Source organism: Haliotis cracherodii, unplaced genomic scaffold (genome assembly GCF_022045235.1).
Source record: "Haliotis cracherodii isolate W230 unplaced genomic scaffold, xgHalCrac1.p SCAF_14, whole genome shotgun sequence".
Lineage (NCBI taxonomy): Eukaryota > Metazoa > Mollusca > Gastropoda > Lepetellida > Haliotidae > Haliotis > Haliotis cracherodii.
The window spans coordinates 34,115,606-34,132,902 of NW_027266269.1; the positions used below are offsets into that span (position 1 = coordinate 34,115,606).

The 17,297-nt window shown below is 43.4% G+C and overlaps 1 protein-coding gene across 1 annotated transcript in view; it reads right to left on the bottom strand.

The window, feature by feature from the left end:
* Positions 1–6,221, bottom strand: part of LOC139460756 (fibroblast growth factor receptor 3-like) — a 56,666-nt gene extending 50,445 nt beyond the window's left edge. The window contains exons 1-2 of the mRNA XM_071242228.1: positions 6,149–6,221; positions 1,186–1,255 (exon numbers count right to left, since the gene is read on the bottom strand). Of these exons, the coding sequence (XP_071098329.1) occupies positions 1,186–1,252 (67 nt within the window). The 5' untranslated portion in view covers positions 1,253–1,255; positions 6,149–6,221. The remainder of the gene's footprint in view (positions 1–1,185; positions 1,256–6,148) is intronic.
* Between the last annotated feature and the right edge of the window lie 11,076 nt (positions 6,222–17,297).

The window sequence follows — 17,297 nt, forward strand, 5'->3', positions numbered from 1 at the left end:
AATGGTCGGTCCCTATTTGCGAACAGGATTTGGTTATGGCGAGTGAATGATTCAATCTAAGCATTATTTGAGGAATCTCACAGCGGGCGACAGAAATGGGCTTCACACATTGTACAGTGTGGAGAATCGAACCCTGGTTTTCGGCGTAACGAGCTAATGCTCTAACCACAAGGCTACCCCGCCGCTCCTAGAGCAGTTGCAGACAAAGTTTTCCATGTCTTGGATTGTTATGTTGATATGAATAAGTGAGTTGAATGGTGAGTCTGCCTTGATCAGTACCATCTTCCCGAGGCAAGTGACGATAATAGTCCAGTTTCCACCCTTGAGTCTATGCATAGTCCAATCAAAATCGCGCAACGAAATCGAAATCTGGTTCGTAAATTGTCGTGAAGATTTCGGTCGATTGCAGGATTTGCAAAGCAAGTGCACTGCCAACTCGTTGTTAACAGATATTTTCCAAATCTCTTCATGTTTTTAATCAAGGTGCCCACGTGATTTGATGCATTTCGCGAAGTAAGACCCGTTTTATCACAATATAGATCTTGATTATCGATCAGATCTTCCTGACGGGGCGCCACCATTTTGTGTGAAGCAAACGCAAGTGATACGAGAGGTGGAATCTGATTGGTCCATAGGAGAGGCTTAGAGGGCACATAACTGGTAATAGCCACTGTAAATCCCAGATGTGGGAGGAAACACCACAAAGTTCATGTTCCTTTATCTGATCGATGAAACACATATCACGACCTAGTGCTGATCGATAAATCATAATTGGGACTTGTCATCATTCATTTCACAAATATACTTGCTACTATGTTTTTTTACACTGCGTATGTATTTTGTTCTTATTGATGTTTCAATGTTTGTTTGTTTGTTTGTTTATTTGTTGTTTAACGCCGCACTCAGCAATATTCCAGCTATATGACGGGGGTCTGTAAATAATCGAGTCTCGACCAGACAATCCAGTGATTGACATCATGAGCATCGATCCATGCAATTGGAATACGATGACATGCATGAACCAAGTCAGCGAGCCTGACCAACCGATCTCGTTAGTCGCCTTTTACGACAAGCATAGAAAACCTTTTACGGCAAGCATGGGTTGCTGAAGACCTATTCTAGCCCGGATATTCACGGGTCTGATGTTTCAATGAGTGTAGAATGTACGAGACACATAATTTTCACCTTTAAAGTATCGGCTTTGTGTACACACGGCACACAGTAACAGCATGGGTGTCGCCATGCCAAGCATCCTCTGAAACATAGGGAGTCACAACTCACTGTTAAACTCAGGTGAAACATAGGCGGGTGCCTAGGTGAGGAGAATTGTGATGTCAGAATACAGGCAACAGAACAGTGATTGTTGAATAGAGGAAGAATGGTGGCAAGATAGAGTAAAAGGAACAGCATCGATGGTTGAATAGAGGAAACTAGAGGAACTGAGGCGGCAGTATAGGGAGAAGAGAACTGTGACGGCAGAATAGGGAGAAGAGACCTGTGACGACAGAATAGAGGAAACAGAACTGTGGCGGCAGTATAGGAAGAAGAGAACTGTGACAGCAGAATGGGAGAGAAGAACTGTGACGGCAGAATAGAGGAAACAGAGCTGTGACGGCAGTTTAGGGAGAAGAGAACTGTAACGGCAGAGCAGGGAGAAGAGAAATGTGATGGCAGTATAGAGAGAAGAGACCTGTGACGGCAGAATAGGGAGAAGAGAACTGTGACGACAGAATAGAGGAAACAGAACTGTGGCGGCAGTATAGGAAGAAGAGAACTGTGACAGCAGAATGGGAGAGAAGAACTGTGACGGCAGAATAGTGGAAACAGAGCTGTGACGGCAGTTTAGGGAGAAGAGAACTGTGACAGCAGAATGGGAGAGAAGAACTGTGACGGCAGAATAGTGGAAACAGAGCTGTGACGGCAGTTTAGGGAGAAGAGAACTGTAACGGCAGAGCAGGGAGAAGAGAAATGTGATGGCAGTATAGAGAGAAGAGACCTGTGGCGGCAGTATAGGAAGAAGAGAACTGTGACAGCAGAATGGGAGAGAAGAACTGTGACGGCAGAATAGTGGAAACAGAGCTGTGACGGCAGTTTAGGGAGAAGAGAACTGTAACGGCAGAGCAGGGAGAAGAGAAATGTGATGGCAGTATAGAGAGAAGAGACCTGTGACGGCAGAATAGGGAGAAGAGAACTGTGACGACAGAATAGAGGAAACAGAACTGTGGCGGCAGTATAGGAAGAAGAGAACTGTGACAGCAGAATGGGAGAGAAGAACTGTGACGGCAGAATAGTGGAAACAGAGCTGTGACGGCAGTTTAGGGAGAAGAGAACTGTAACGGCAGAGCAGGGAGAAGAGAAATGTGATGGCAGTATAGAGAGAAGAGACCTGTGACGGCAGAATAGGGAGAAGAGAACTGTGACGACAGAATAGAGGAAACAGAACTGTGGCGGCAGTATAGGAAGAAGAGAACTGTGACAGCAGAATAGGGAGAAGAGACCTGTGACTGCAGTATAGGGAGAAGAGAACTTTGACGGTAGAATAGAGGAAGAATGGTGGCAAGATAGAGTAAAAGGAACAGCATCGATGGTTGAATAGAGGAAACTAGATGAACTGTGGCGGCAGAATAGGGAGAAGTGAACTGTGACAGCAGAATGGGAGAGAAGAACTGTGACGGCAGAATAGTGGAAACAGAGCTGTGACGGCAGAGCAGGGAGAAGAGAAATGTGACGGCAGAATAGGGAGAAGAGAACTGTGACGGAAGAATAGAGGAAACAGAACTATGACGGCAGTATAGGGAGACGAGACCTGTGACGGCAGAGCAGGGAGAAGAGAACTTTGAGGGCAGTATAGGGATAAGAGAACTGTGCCTGCAGTTTTGGGAGAAGAGAACTGTGCCTGCAGTTTTGGGAGAAGAGAACTGTGGCGGCAGAATAGGGAGAAGGAAATTGTGACGGCAGAATAGGGAGAAGAGACCTGTGGCGGCAGAATATGGAGAAGAGACCTGTGATGCCAGAATAGGGAGAAGAGAACTGTGACGACAGAATAGAGGAAACAGAACAGTGACGGCAGTATAGGGAGAAGAGACCTGTGACGGCAGAATATGGAGAAGAGAACTGTGACGGCAGTATAGGGAGAAGAGAACTGTGACGGCAGAATAGGGAAACTAGAGGAACTGTGACGGCAGTATAGGGAGAAGAGAACTGTGACGGCAGTTTAGGGAGAAGAGACCTGTGACGGCAGAATAGGGAGAAGAGACCTGTGACGGCAGAATATGGAGAAGAGAACTGTGACGGCAGAATGGGAGAAGAAAACTGTGACGGCAGTATTGGGAGAAGAGAACTGTGACGGCAGAATATGGAGAAGAGACCTGTGACGGCAGAATATGGAGAAGGAACTTGTGACGGCAGTATAGGGAGACGAGACCTGTGACGGCAGAGCAGGGAGAAGAGAACTTTGAGGGCAGTATAGGGATAAGAGAACTGTGCCTGCAGTTTTGGGAGAAGAGAACTGTGCCTGCAGTTTTGGGAGAAGAGAACTGTGGCGGCAGAATAGGGAGAAGGAAATTGTGACGGCAGAATAGGGAGAAGAGACCTGTGGCGGCAGAATATGGAGAAGAGACCTGTGATGCCAGAATAGGGAGAAGAGAAATGTGACGGCAGAATAGGGAGAAGAGAACTGTGACGGCAGAATAGGGAGAAGAGACCTGTGACGGCAGAATAGGGAGAAGAGAACTGTGACGACAGAATAGAGGAAACAGAACAGTGACGGCAGTATAGGGAGAAGAGAACTGTGACGGAAGAATAGGGAGAAGAGAACTGTGACGGCAGTATAGGGAGAAGAAAACTGTGACGGCAGAATAGGGAAACTAGAGGAACTGTGACGGCAGTATAGGGAGAAGAGAACTGTGACGGCAGTTTAGGGAGAAGAGACCTGTGACGGCAGAATAGGGAGAAGAGACCTGTGACGGCAGAATATGGAGAAGAGAACTGTGACGGCAGTATTGGGAGAAGAGAACTGTGACGGCAGAATATGGAGAAGAGACCTGTGACGGCAGAATAGAGGAAACAGAACTGTGACGGCAGAATAGAGGAAACAGAACTGTGACGGCAGAATAGAGGAAACAGAACTGTGACGGCAGAATAGGGAGAAGAAAACTGTGACGGCAGTATTGGGAGAAGAGAACAGTGACGGCAGAATAGTGAGAAGAAAACTGTGACGGCAGTATTGGGAGAAGAGAACTGTGACGGCAGAATAGGGAGAAGAAAACTGTGACGGCAGTATTGGGAGAAGAGAACAGTGACGGCAGAATATGGAGAAGAGACCTGTGACGGCAGAATATGGAGAAGAGAACTGTGACGGCAGAATAGGGAGAATAGAACTGTGACGGCAGAATAGGGAGAAGAGAACTGTGACGGCAGAATAGGGAGAAGAGAACTGTGACGGCAGTATAGGGAGAAGAGAACTGTGACGGCAGAATAGGGAGAAGGAACTTGTGACGGCAGAATAGTGAGAAGAGAACTGTGACGGCAGTATAGGGAGAAGAGAACTGTGACGGCAGAATAGGGAGAAGGAAATTGTGACGGCAGTTTAGGGAGAAGAGAACTGTAACGGCAGAGCAGGGAGAAGAGAAATGTGATGGTAGTATAGAGAGAAGAGAACTGTGACGGCAGAATAGTGGAAACAGAACTGTGACGGCAGAATAGGGATAAGAGAACTGTGACGGCAGAATAGGGAGAATAAAACTGTGACGGCAGTATTGGGAGAAGAGAACTGTGACGGCAGAATAGAGGAAACAGAACTGTGACGGCAGAATAGGGATAAGAGAACTGTGACGGCAGAATAGGGAGAATAAAACTGTGACGGCAGTATAGAGAGAAGAGAACTGTGACGGCAGAATAGGGAGAAGAAAACTGTGACGGCAGTATAGGGAGAAGAGAACTGTGACGGCAGAATATGGAGAAGAGACCTGTGACGGCAGAATATGGAGAAGAGAACTGTGACGGCAGAATAGGGAGAAGAGAACTGTGACGGCAGAATAGGGAGAAGAGAACTGTGACGGCAGTATAGGGAGAAGAGAACTGTGACGGCAGAGCAGGGAGAAGAGAAATGTGACGGCAGAATAGGGAGAAGAGAACTGTGACGGCAGAATAGGGAGAAGAGAACTGTGACGGCAGTATAGGGAGAAGAGAACTGTGACGGAAGAATAGGGAGAAGGAACTTGTGACCGCAGAATAGTGAGAAGAGAACTGTGACGGCAGTATAGGGAGAAGAGAACTGTGACGGCAGAATAGGGAGAAGGAAATTGTGACGGCAGTATAGGGATAAGAGGGCAGTATAGGGAGAATAGGGAAACTAGAGGAACCGTGACGGCAGTATAGGGAGAAGAGAACTGTGACGGCAGAATAGTGGAAACAGAACTTTGACGACAGAATAGAGGAAACAAAACTGTGACGGCAGAATAAAGAGAAGAGACCTGTAACGGCAGAATAGGGAGAAGAGAACTGTGACGACAGAATAGGGAGAAGAAAATTGTGACCGCAGAATAGGGAGAAGAGACCTGTGAATAGGGCAGAATAGGGGACAGTGACGATTGACTATAGGAAACAGAAGTCTGATGGTTGAATAGTGAACACTGATGTGTCATGTCAGAATAGGGAGAAGATTGACGAGAGAATGGAGGAAACGGAACAGTGTTGTTGAAAAGAGGACACATCACAGTTATGGTTGAATAGAGGAAACGGTACGGCAGATATGAAAACCACAAACTAGCGTTGCAAATGAGGGTGTAGCACCCCTTCGGACATTCTTCCAGAGATATCACGGCATGTTAGCTTTTAGACATTTACTGCTTTGGTGAAACCCACTAGGACAAGTATGGTGCTTACAAACATAATCAGAGCGAACGGGATTTGAATCTTCGATCAAAGCCTTCTGGAGCGCCTGAGGGACGCAACTCTGTCCTGCGAATTGCGGCGCCATAGACGACTTGGCCACCGGAGGCCCAGTGATGGGCGAATAGAAGAAACAGAACAGTAATTGGAAGCTACCTAGTGATGTCAGAAGAATGGTAACAGGACAGGACAGATGATACAAACAAGGTGTCGAATATGCCGACCGTACCAGACAACGTGAAGTAAGCCAACTTACCAGCTTGGGTACATCTTGTTGAAGTCCAAGTTAAAGAATGACGACGTTAAACAGCGAACATATGCAGGTAAAGGGCAGAATGTGTTTAGCCTGTATCAAACAAGGTATTGACCCTTCAACATCGATGTGTGTTTACCTCTGTGAATGACACATCACGAACTGAACTACCGATGGAGGTTAGTCGCTTGTGGCTATTGGTTTAGCGCAGAAGCTGTGATTGAATCGTGATTTATTGAGAGCAGCACAAACACACAGCCCTAACTCAGACCACTATTAAAAACGTTGATACACGATTAAACGTTATCTGTAAACTAAATAAACCTGCATTAACAGGGTATAATTATCGATCATGTGTGTGAGCTGTCATCTTTTCAGTGCTGACATGATGTCTATCAATTCCGTTTGGAATCCTACACGCTATACGCCACAGCGCTGTTATCGTTTTGTGCTATTCAGTTCCCATAACGCCATGACGGTGTACATGTGAAGAGAATCATTTAGGATCAAGCTTAAAGGATAAAAGTGATTTTGTAGTTTTGTTGAGATAGTGAGATACCAATTAGAGAACGGTCAATATACTTTATCGGAAATCAGTCATTGTTGATGTAGTCAGGAGTATTACGGCGTGGATATTGTCAAACCATTGGACAAATACACCAGATGATTATAACACAAACAAGATAACGCCGGTGTTGGTTGACGAACATACGTGAAAGTGACATTGTAACTCAGCGATCACATTCCGTTTGATCTCTGAACAGTCATAAGGTACTGGGTATTTATAATGCACATACAAAAATACCAAAAACCGACCTAAATTAATAAATCAAATACTTAAAAGCTCCCAACGACCTAACTAAGGCAGGCAAACAAATAACCATCTTGTGGATACCCGCCCAAGTAAGAATATACGGTAATGAAAACGCCGATAAGGCAGCCAAACTATCCCTCAAAATCCCAGAAATAAGCTTAAACTTACCCATCTCAAAATCAGAAATTAAAAGCGTAAACAAGCAAAAAATCACCAAAAAATGGCATAACCTATATCTAAACTCAAATAGCCAAATCAAAAAAGTACTCAGCAAACCACTAACCAAACCAAAAATTCTCCATCCATCAAAAAAAATCGACTGAGTAATCACTAAACTCCAAACAGGACACACCAACCTAAATAACCACCTAAAATTTTTTAAAAAAACACACTACAGGTAACTGCCCACAATACAAACAACTAGAAACCCCAGAACACGCACTCATCCACTGCACACATTACCTAACACAGGCACTCGTGAAGAGCAACCTCCTCGTGGTGAGTGCTGGGTAGCGCCAATAGCTCTTCCCCCGTGTGGAACCGGGGTAGAATATTTCCACAGCACCCCATTGCTGGTCGTAAAAGGCGACCAAAGTGGGCAACCTGTTTGCCGTGGGTTGCGCCCCTGTGTCGGTTGAGGACGGGATTCTGGTGGTTGAGGGCACTGGAGCCAGGAACCGGTGTTCCATTTGCCCAACACACCACTTCGACCCTAACTTCACCTAGACGGGTGGTAGAATTGGCCCGATTCTATCAATCGGCTCGTCACGCCATGCCCTGTGCATGGAATACTTAATAATTTTGTATTTATCATATAACACAAGTACTGATCAGGACGTTTGATGACCTTTATTGTGTACAATAAAATTTTGCCTAGAGTCCTATGCCAGAAGGCGGTGGCTCATGGGCCAATCTGGCTTTTTAGACCTCCGGGTTCTGTTTGTCTTCAGATAACTGTCTAGGGCCGAACCAGCCTGACCTTTATTCTGTTTGACAGAAATAGCTACCTGCGTCTTTTTTGCTTGAGTATAGCACCCTTGTAACCTTGATGATTCTAGTTGGTTTCCACTACAACATCGTCCTTGTTGACACTCGATGGAGGGTAAGGAGCAGGGGTGTCGAATCACCTTTCTTTAACCATGTCTACCCCTCAAAACTCTGGTTCTCGTTCGAAAAACAAAAGAAGACATGTAGAAACAGAAAATATTTCTTCATCTGATGATGAAAGTACTAGACAGAATCCAGATTCATGGCCGCGATTTCTGGTCGTGGACGGAGTTGATGGCAGGCTGCTTAAAATTAACCCCTTTGTTGTTTCAAAAGCTGTGGGGGGAATTTGTGGCGAAGTTAAAAATATTACTCGTCTCCGTAGTGGTTCTTTGCTCGTGGAGTGTACTAGACAACAACAATCCATCAATCTGCTCAATGCACACCATTTTGCGACTACTGAAATCGTTGTCTCTGAGCACAGATCTCTGAATTCATGCAGAGGCATTGTCCGAGACCGTGCCAAATGCCTGTCTGACATGACAGAGGTGGAAATTGTGGCAGAACTTAAAACCCAAGGGGTCACTTCTGTTAAACGCTTTACCAGAAAAGATAATGACAATAATTCCACTAAACACTTATCTTTTCACCTTTGCTCTCTCTAAAATCCCAAATTCAATCAAAGCTGGTTACTTCAACCTTGGAGTAGATATTTATGTGCCGACTCCTCTCCGTTGCTTCAACTGCCAACAATTTGGACAAGGAGCAAAAAACTGCACTAAGTCTAAAGTCTGCTCCCGTTGCAGTGCCAGACATGACAGCACTGATTGCACAAATGCAATCAAGTGTGCAAATTGCAACGGTGAGCATCAGTCTTCATCCAAACAATGTCCAGCATTTGATAGAGAAACAAAGATAAATAAAATCAAATACACAAATGGAATCTCTTTTTCTGCTGCAAAGAAACTTGTTGCTGAACAATCACCAACAACAACTTCCACAAAAACCTATTCTGCTGCAGCTTCCTCCTCTAACCATAAGGTAGACACTTCATGTCAGACAGCAATATGCTGGGTAAATGACAAGCAGACACTTCTCTTTTCTATTCCTGACATGACCACCTCTACCTCTGAAACACAGACTGAAGTACACTCCCATCCTCTGCCTGAGTCTGATTCCGAACTACCGCAAATTGAGCCACAGTATGAAGCAAAGAAAACTTCAGTAAAATTAACCAATAAAGAAAAAAAGTTATTGAAAAAAAAAGAATCGAGGGCACTCAAACGTGTTGAGCTGTCAACATCTTTGACAACCCCTGTTGAGGTTCATAATTCCTTTGATCCTCTGCAGATGGAAGTCACTCCGCCGCTTGTCGAGCGGAATGGAAATTCTCCCAGATCTCCCATTGAACCTCCATGAGTTCTTCAAATATATTACAGTGGAATTGTAGAGGACTTCGGCATAATTTTAATGACTTACAGCTTTTAATTCAAGATTTCAGACCATCAGCTTTATGTTTACAAGAAACTTATCTCAAAAACCACAGATTCATTTGACTTAAGACAGTACAGTTCATACCATCATTTCTCACCTCCGGGTGAGAGGGCCACTGGAGGATCTTCAATAGTTGTGAGGCAGGATGTTATTCACAGCCCTGTCACACTTGATACACCTCTACAGGCTATTGCAGTCAGGCTAACCTTACATTTTGCCTTCACTTTATGTTCTCTTTACATTCCTCCTTCCTCCTCTCTTCAGCAGTCAGATCTTCAGGCACTCTATGATCAATTCCCCAAGCCCTGTATAATCACAGGTGACTTGAATGGCCACAATCCTCTTTGGGGTGGTAATAACACAAATGCTAAGGGGAGAATACTTGAGGATTTCATCTTCACTAATGATTTATGTATATTTAATGATGATTCACATACTTATCTGCATCCTGGAACTGGAACATATTCTTCACTCGATTTATCCCTTACTGACTCAAACTTACTAAATGAATTTGAATGGTCGGTCCATGATGACCTCTGTGGAAGTGACCATTTTCCCACTATTCTTTCAACTGTCAATCCATCAGATGTTCCATCTAGATGGAATTTCACGAGGGCAAACTGGTCTATCTTTGAATCATTATGTAGAGATAACCTTAAGCCTGAATTATTGAACTGTGCCACTGATCCTATTCAAGTGTTTTCAGATCAATTAATCGAGATTGCTGATGGTTGTATTCCGAAGTCTTCTACAACTCCACATATCCGTAAACCATGGTTTACCACAACTTGTAAACATGCTAGAAAAGCTCGAAAGAAGGCAGAGAAATATTTCCGCCACCATCCCACAGTCCACAATTTAAATCAATTTAAAATATCAAATGCTAAAGCTCGTCGTACTTTTAAGCAAAACAAACGGCAGTCTTGGCAGAATTATGTTTCAAAAATTAATTCACGAACCCCTATGTCGAAGGTTTGGAATATGGTGAATAAAATTAAAGGAAAAGGCTCTAAAGCAACTGTCAAACATCTTAAGGAGGGTACTCACTTACTTACAAATAAATCTGATATAGCAAACAAATTAGGTGAAACTTTAGCTAAACATTCCTCCTCATTAAATTATACTCCAACATTTCAGAAAGTTAAAGAACGCCAGGAAAAAACTAATATAAATTTTAATTCTAATAACGGGGAGGATTACAATGAAATCTTTTCCCTTCATGAAATGCATACTGCTTTGGACCAAGCTCATGATACGGCTACAGGGCCTGATAATGTTCATTATCAACTTCTCAAACATTTGCCCGATTCGTGTTTAGAAACACTATTAAATATATTTGACAATATATGGACAACGGGTAACTTCCCTTCATCTTGGCGGAATGCTGTCGTCATTCCCATACCTAAACCTGGCCGGGATCATACGGATCCTTCTAACTATAGGCCAATATCTCTTACGAGCTGTGTGTGTAAGACCATGGAAAGACTGGTCAATAACAGATTAATTTGGTACTTAGAAACAAATAACCTTATTACAAATATTCAATGTGGTTTTAGAAAAAAATAGAAGTACTATTGACCATTTGGTTCGATTGGAGACATTTGTAAAAAATGCTATCATCAATAAACAACACACTGTATCAATATTTTTCGATTTAGAAAAAGCCTATGATACAACCTGGAAACACGACATTTTAAAAGACCTTCATGACATGGGATTGAGAGGCCGTTTGCCTAATTTCATATCACAGTTTTTAACTGATAGAAGTTTCCTTGTACGTGTAGGATCCACCTTGTCTGATGTTTATGATCAAGATCAGGGTGTCCCACAGGGTAGCATTTTATCCGTAACTTTGTTTAGTATAAAAATAAATAGTTTATCTAAGGTTTTAAATGACTCTGTTGATGGGTCATTGTTTGTTGATGATTTTAATATATCCTGTCGAGGAAAAAACATGCACACGATAGAGAGACAGTTGCAGCTTGGTCTTAATAAAATCAATGATTGGTCTGAACGTAATGGCTTTAAATTTTCTAAATCAAAAACAAATTGCATTCATTTCTGTCGGAAATATAAACCACATAATGATCCAGTCTTACATCTAGCAGGCACTCCAATTAAAGTTGTAAAGGAAGCGAAATTCTTAGGTATAATTTTTGATCACCATCTTACTTTTCTACCACACATTAAATATCTAAAAGCAAAATGCCTAAAGGCGCTAGATCTATTAAAAGTTATCTCCAATTCCAAGTGGGGAGGGGACCAGTCAACCCTTCTTCACTTATATCGTTCACTCATCCGTTCTAAGCTCGATTATGGCTCCATCATCTATGGTGGAGCCTGCAAAAGCAATCTAAAACTATTAGATGCTATTCATCATCAAGGTCTAAGACGCTGCCTTGGATCTTTCCGTACTTCTCCAATTAACAGCTTGTATATTGAGGCCGATGAGCCATCACTTAAAAACCGCCGCATTAAACTATCTTTACAGTATATTACAAAGTTATATTCTAATGAGTCCAACCCTGCCTACAACTGCGTTTTTAATCCCCTTTATGAGGAACTGTATCATAAGAAATCATCTCTTATTCCCCCTCTGGGAATAAGAATTAAACCTTTCCTTTCTGCTGCTGATATTGATCTCAAAACTATATCTCCTTTCCGACTCCTGTCTTCTCCTCCTTGGCAATTGGTGCAGCCACATGTGGACCTGTCACTGTCCAAACTAAAGAAAGCAGACACAAATCAACTTCAGTACCAACAAGAATATAATCAATTACGAGCTTCTTACGATACTTACAAATCAATCTTTACAGATGGATCCAAGGATGGTGGCGCTGTCGCCAGCGCCACCATCGTTGGAAAAAAAACTATATCAACCAGATTGCCAGGTAATTCTTCAATATTTACAGCAGAATCAAAAGCTATTTTAACAGCTCTTGAGTGTATTCAACGATCTAAACATATGCAATTCATTATTTTTTCAGACTCTCTGTCCTGTCTTCAGGCTATCAAACATAATTCGTGTAAGCATCCCGTTTTACTTGACATCATTGAATTACATAATGAACTTGCTACTGGCCAATACGACATTGTCTTCTGTTGGTTGCCCAGCCATGTTGGAATAGTTGGCAACTCAATGGCCGATGCTGCTGCAAAAGCAACACTCAACAAATCTGTGACACCACTTCTGATCCCGTACACCGATTATAAACCCATGATTAGATCTTACATCTGGAATCTAATGCAGAAGACGTGGGACACCCAAGTAGGTATCAATAAATTACATGCAATCAAACCAAATATCGGTTACACCTACTTGGGTTGTCAGTCCAGATTTGAAGAGGTCATTATGCGACGATGTCGTATTGGCCACAGCAGATATACTCATGAATATTTACTAAAAGGTGAGGATCCTCCGTTTTGTATCCCTTGTGATGAAAGAATCACGGTCAAGCATGTCCTGCTTGACTGCATTGATTTTTCCATCACAAGGGATAACTATTTCAATTCGTCATCTCTTAAGGATCTTTTTAGCAGTATCGATTCTCGTTTAATCATTGGTTTTTTAAAAGAAATAGAGTTGTGTGCAAAATTTTGATTGTGTTTTGTGAATATAAATATTTTATGATCGGTTGAATAAATTAGCAACTGAGAATGTTAGTGGCTGTATCCTCGAGGGGGGTTAAAGTACTGTAAAATTATTGTCCTCCTGAGAGGGTACATAAGTTCCACTTCTTTCAAGGTAAATTTAGAACTACCGTGTTTTTAATCGTAGAATATGTGTCATTTTAAGATGTTAGGCTAACTCTGCCAATAATCGCCACCACTTGAAGCGATGATGTAAATCCTGCTGGGTCCCATGCAGGTAGCTAAGGTACCGTAAGTCCCCATGGTCCCCAGTATGGTGATCTCCCTTCAGGGGCTGGCGATCTATAGCCCGTTTTTATCATGTTATTATTAAGTATAAGTGTTATTTTCTTTTATGATCCCATACTAGTTTTAACATCTTTTTCTGTGATAAGTCTAGTACTTTTTACTGTCCTTCGTTGGCAGGTTTTTATATAAGTATAATTGTATTTATAAACATAAAACCTTGATAGTCACGATATGGCTGCAATATTGCCGATGTGACTTTAAATATTAACTCACTCACTCACCTAACACATCGAACCGCATTACAAACCACCCTCAATCTAAACAAGGCTCTCACTCTAGAAGCAATACTAAACCCACAAAATAAACTAGAAAACTTCAAGGCCTTAGGTGTATTCTTAATCAAAACGGAACTAATAAACATCCACCATACCCAGCTCCCCTAGTTCTACTCCCCAACCCCATCGGCATCTATTCCAAATCTCAAAGTTCCCAAATTCTATATAAGCAACCCCTAAAGCCCCCTCTTGGGTTGCACACACCACTTTCGCCCCTTTCGGAAACACATTAAATGGCCTGGCCGGGCCCGTGTGCGAAATACGCATCAGTCGGAAAGCGCACGTTAAATCTCCAAAGAAAGTAAGTTATAATGCACGTCATTCCTATCTAAACACGGGCGTATTTATGTCGATTACTAGGCCTGACTTAGCTACATGTAGTTTATGAACATACGTTTTATCAATTAAATGAATCCCCGCGAGGATTTCGCTTTTGAAAAGGTGTCCATCCATTGTATCGGGGAGTCAGGCTCCTGATTCTGTCATATCCGACCTCAGTGACGTGTGACCTTGTTAATCTTATCACACAGTTGTCTTGTCCAGACCTCATCAGTACAGGCATCCGTCAGGGGCTGTCAGCTAGCCTTGTGGTTAAAGCGTTCGCTCGTCACGCCGAACACCCGGATTCGATTCCGACATGGGTACAATGTGTGAAGCCATTTTCTGGCGCCCTCCCGCTGGAGTATTGCTAAAAGAGACCTAACACCATACTCACTCACTCACTCACTCAAAGCTACTCCGGTGTAACTTAACAACGGTTATAACGAACTCAGTGGGACAATAATTTTAGTTCTTAATAACCGTCGTTCGTTATAAGCATATATAAAGCATATATACACCAAGTGGCCCGGACTAATACAAAAGTTCGTTATATGGGTCAGTTCGTAATACGCGTGTTCGTTATAAACGGAGTTTACTGTATGTCATCCTAATCTCTACAGGTTCATCGAGATCATCAAGAAGATCGAGAAATATGAGAAGACCGAGCTATCTCAGTTAGACCTAGGTGCAGCTCCACCAGCAAGAAAGCGTGTGTACAAGTAGATTGACAATCGACTTTCCAGACTGAAGGATCAGCTATCCCATGGTGTCAAGACACCACTCCAGTTCTTGGATGCTGCTGGCAAACTTCTGAAGATGGACTAAGGTTGTGTCGTGTGACAACCTCGATGTGAACTGTGATGTGAACTGTGATATTAATTTTAACTGGATTTTAATGGATTTTAAGGGATGGATGAATTAAAATGTTGAATTAAATAAAGTAAAAGAGGGTATCAAACATCTTGAGTCATTTCTTTTGTCTATAATAAGACAAGTCCATTTTCATGATAGGGGTTAATTACCTGATTAACATGTGCAACCAGGTATGACATTGTTGTTTTAAGGTGTCTCACAACTGGGCTGTCTTACTAATGGGAGGAGACCGCATCTGCACGGTGAGTCGAAGGTCGGGTGATGGATCCCCGGCTTCGTCATACCTGAAGACGCTAAAGGGTACTTGTTGTCTCTCTATATTGCGCTCGGTATGTAGGTTTGTTTGTTTGTTTGTTGTTTACGCCGCACTCAGCAATATTCCAGCTATATGACGGCGGTCTGTAAAATAATCGTGTCTGGACCAGACAATCCAGTGATCGACATCATGAGCATCGATTCACGCGCGCAATTGGGATCGATGACATGTATCAACCAAGTCAGCGAGACTCACCACCCGATCCCGTTAGTCGCCTTTTATGACAAGCATAGTCGCCTTTTACGGCAAGCATGGGTTGCTGAAGACCTATTCTAGCCCGGATCTTCACGGGTCCGCTATGTAGGACAAAAACAAGAAATCGTCGGCTCGAAGTCAGTAAACTGTCTGAGGGGGATATCGGCCTTAAACTGCGGTATGGTCGCCACTTCGGTGCAATAATCTTGAAGGTCATGTTAAACACCTTTGCAAAACATTTGCCCATTCGTCACAAGGCACCCCTTTACGTAAGCTGCAAGAATACTCGTTCCGCTGTCGATTAGTCATGTGCGACAACACCACATACCAATCAGACTGTGAGACTGCATGTATTGTAGACGTTAATATAAACTAGTGTCCAAACGAAACGATACCAACTTATTTTCAAAATTGTTTTTTACTAAGTGAATTGTCTAGTATGAAAACATGCCAATTCGTATTGCACATCCCAAACACAGCATAGTCGATAAAAAATACCGGGAACATGTGATCACTTCTGGGAAAAAACGTAAATTTCGTGAAAGTGACATTTCCCTCTCTAGCATTTTCTGCACGTGCATAAAAACTGTATAAAACGGCTGATCAGACACGTTGATATCACAGCAACAAATAGAACACAAGATATGCCACGTTTGACAGCCATCGAGAGAGAGAGAGCCGTTGGAATGGTCCAACAAGGAGCGTCACACGTCGACGTCGCCAGAAGGTTGGGCTGCGCACGCATCACTATCACCAGGTTGATGCAGCGGTTACGTCAGACAGGTCAGACGTCAGAGAGGCCCAGGAGTGGAAGACCACGAGTAACCACGCCCCGTGAAGATCGTTACATCCGGGTATTACACCTGAGGAACCGCACCGTAACAGCGACGTCCACGGCGGCTACAGCACTAGGACACAGGATCAGTCGACAGACCGTCTACAGGAGACTACGGCAGTATGGTATCCGGCCACGTCATCCCTACCGCGGACCGCTCCTGACGCCTCGACACCGGAACAACAGACTGATCTGGGCCAGGCGAGTTCGACGTTGGCAACGGCGGGACTGGGCACGTGTTATGTTCTCTGATGAGAGCAGATTCCTCATCTTCAGAAACGATGGACGGCAGCTTGTATACCGACGATTTGGTGAACGTTAGGCGCCTAACTGTATCCAACAGGTCCGGCCGTTTGGAGGTGGAGGGTTAATGGTTTGGGGTGGCATATGTGGTGACGTCAAAACGATGCTTGTCGTAATTCGTGGAAACCTGAATGCACAGCGTTATCTTGATGACATCCTACGGCCTGTTGTGGTGCCCTTTATTCAGCAACAGCCTCGTGGACTCCTTTTCCAACATGACAATGCAAGGTCACACACAGCAAGATTGACACAGAACTTCCTTGCCAACGCCAACGTACAGGTTTTGCCATGGCCCGCATGTTCGCCGGACATGAATCCCATCGAGCACTTATGGGATCACCTCGATCGGCAAATCCGACGTCGCCGTGTGCCTCCAGTCAACGTCCAGGACTTGGAACGATGTCTCCTCGAGGAATGGCAACGCATCACTCCCAACGTCATCAGACGTTTGACGTCATCAGTCCGTAGGCGTGTTCTGGCATGTATTGATGCTCACGGTGGACATACCCGCTACTGACTTGACTTTGAGACGTGTGGTGTGACATTTCCCGTTGTTTCTGTGATCAGTGCTCAAACGAAATGTTCATTTTTTGACCCCACCCATCTTTAAAGGCTTGTCATATTGGTTGTATAGATTATATTGAAATGAAATTTTTGTACAGATGTTGTGAAAGGATTTCTCAAAAGCATAACACCAATCCTAAACTTCTGCATTGTTTAGTTTTTCTTTTATGTCGTTGCAAACAGGTGGTATCGTTTCTTTTGGACACTAGGTTAGATGATGACTTTGTCTCCATTAC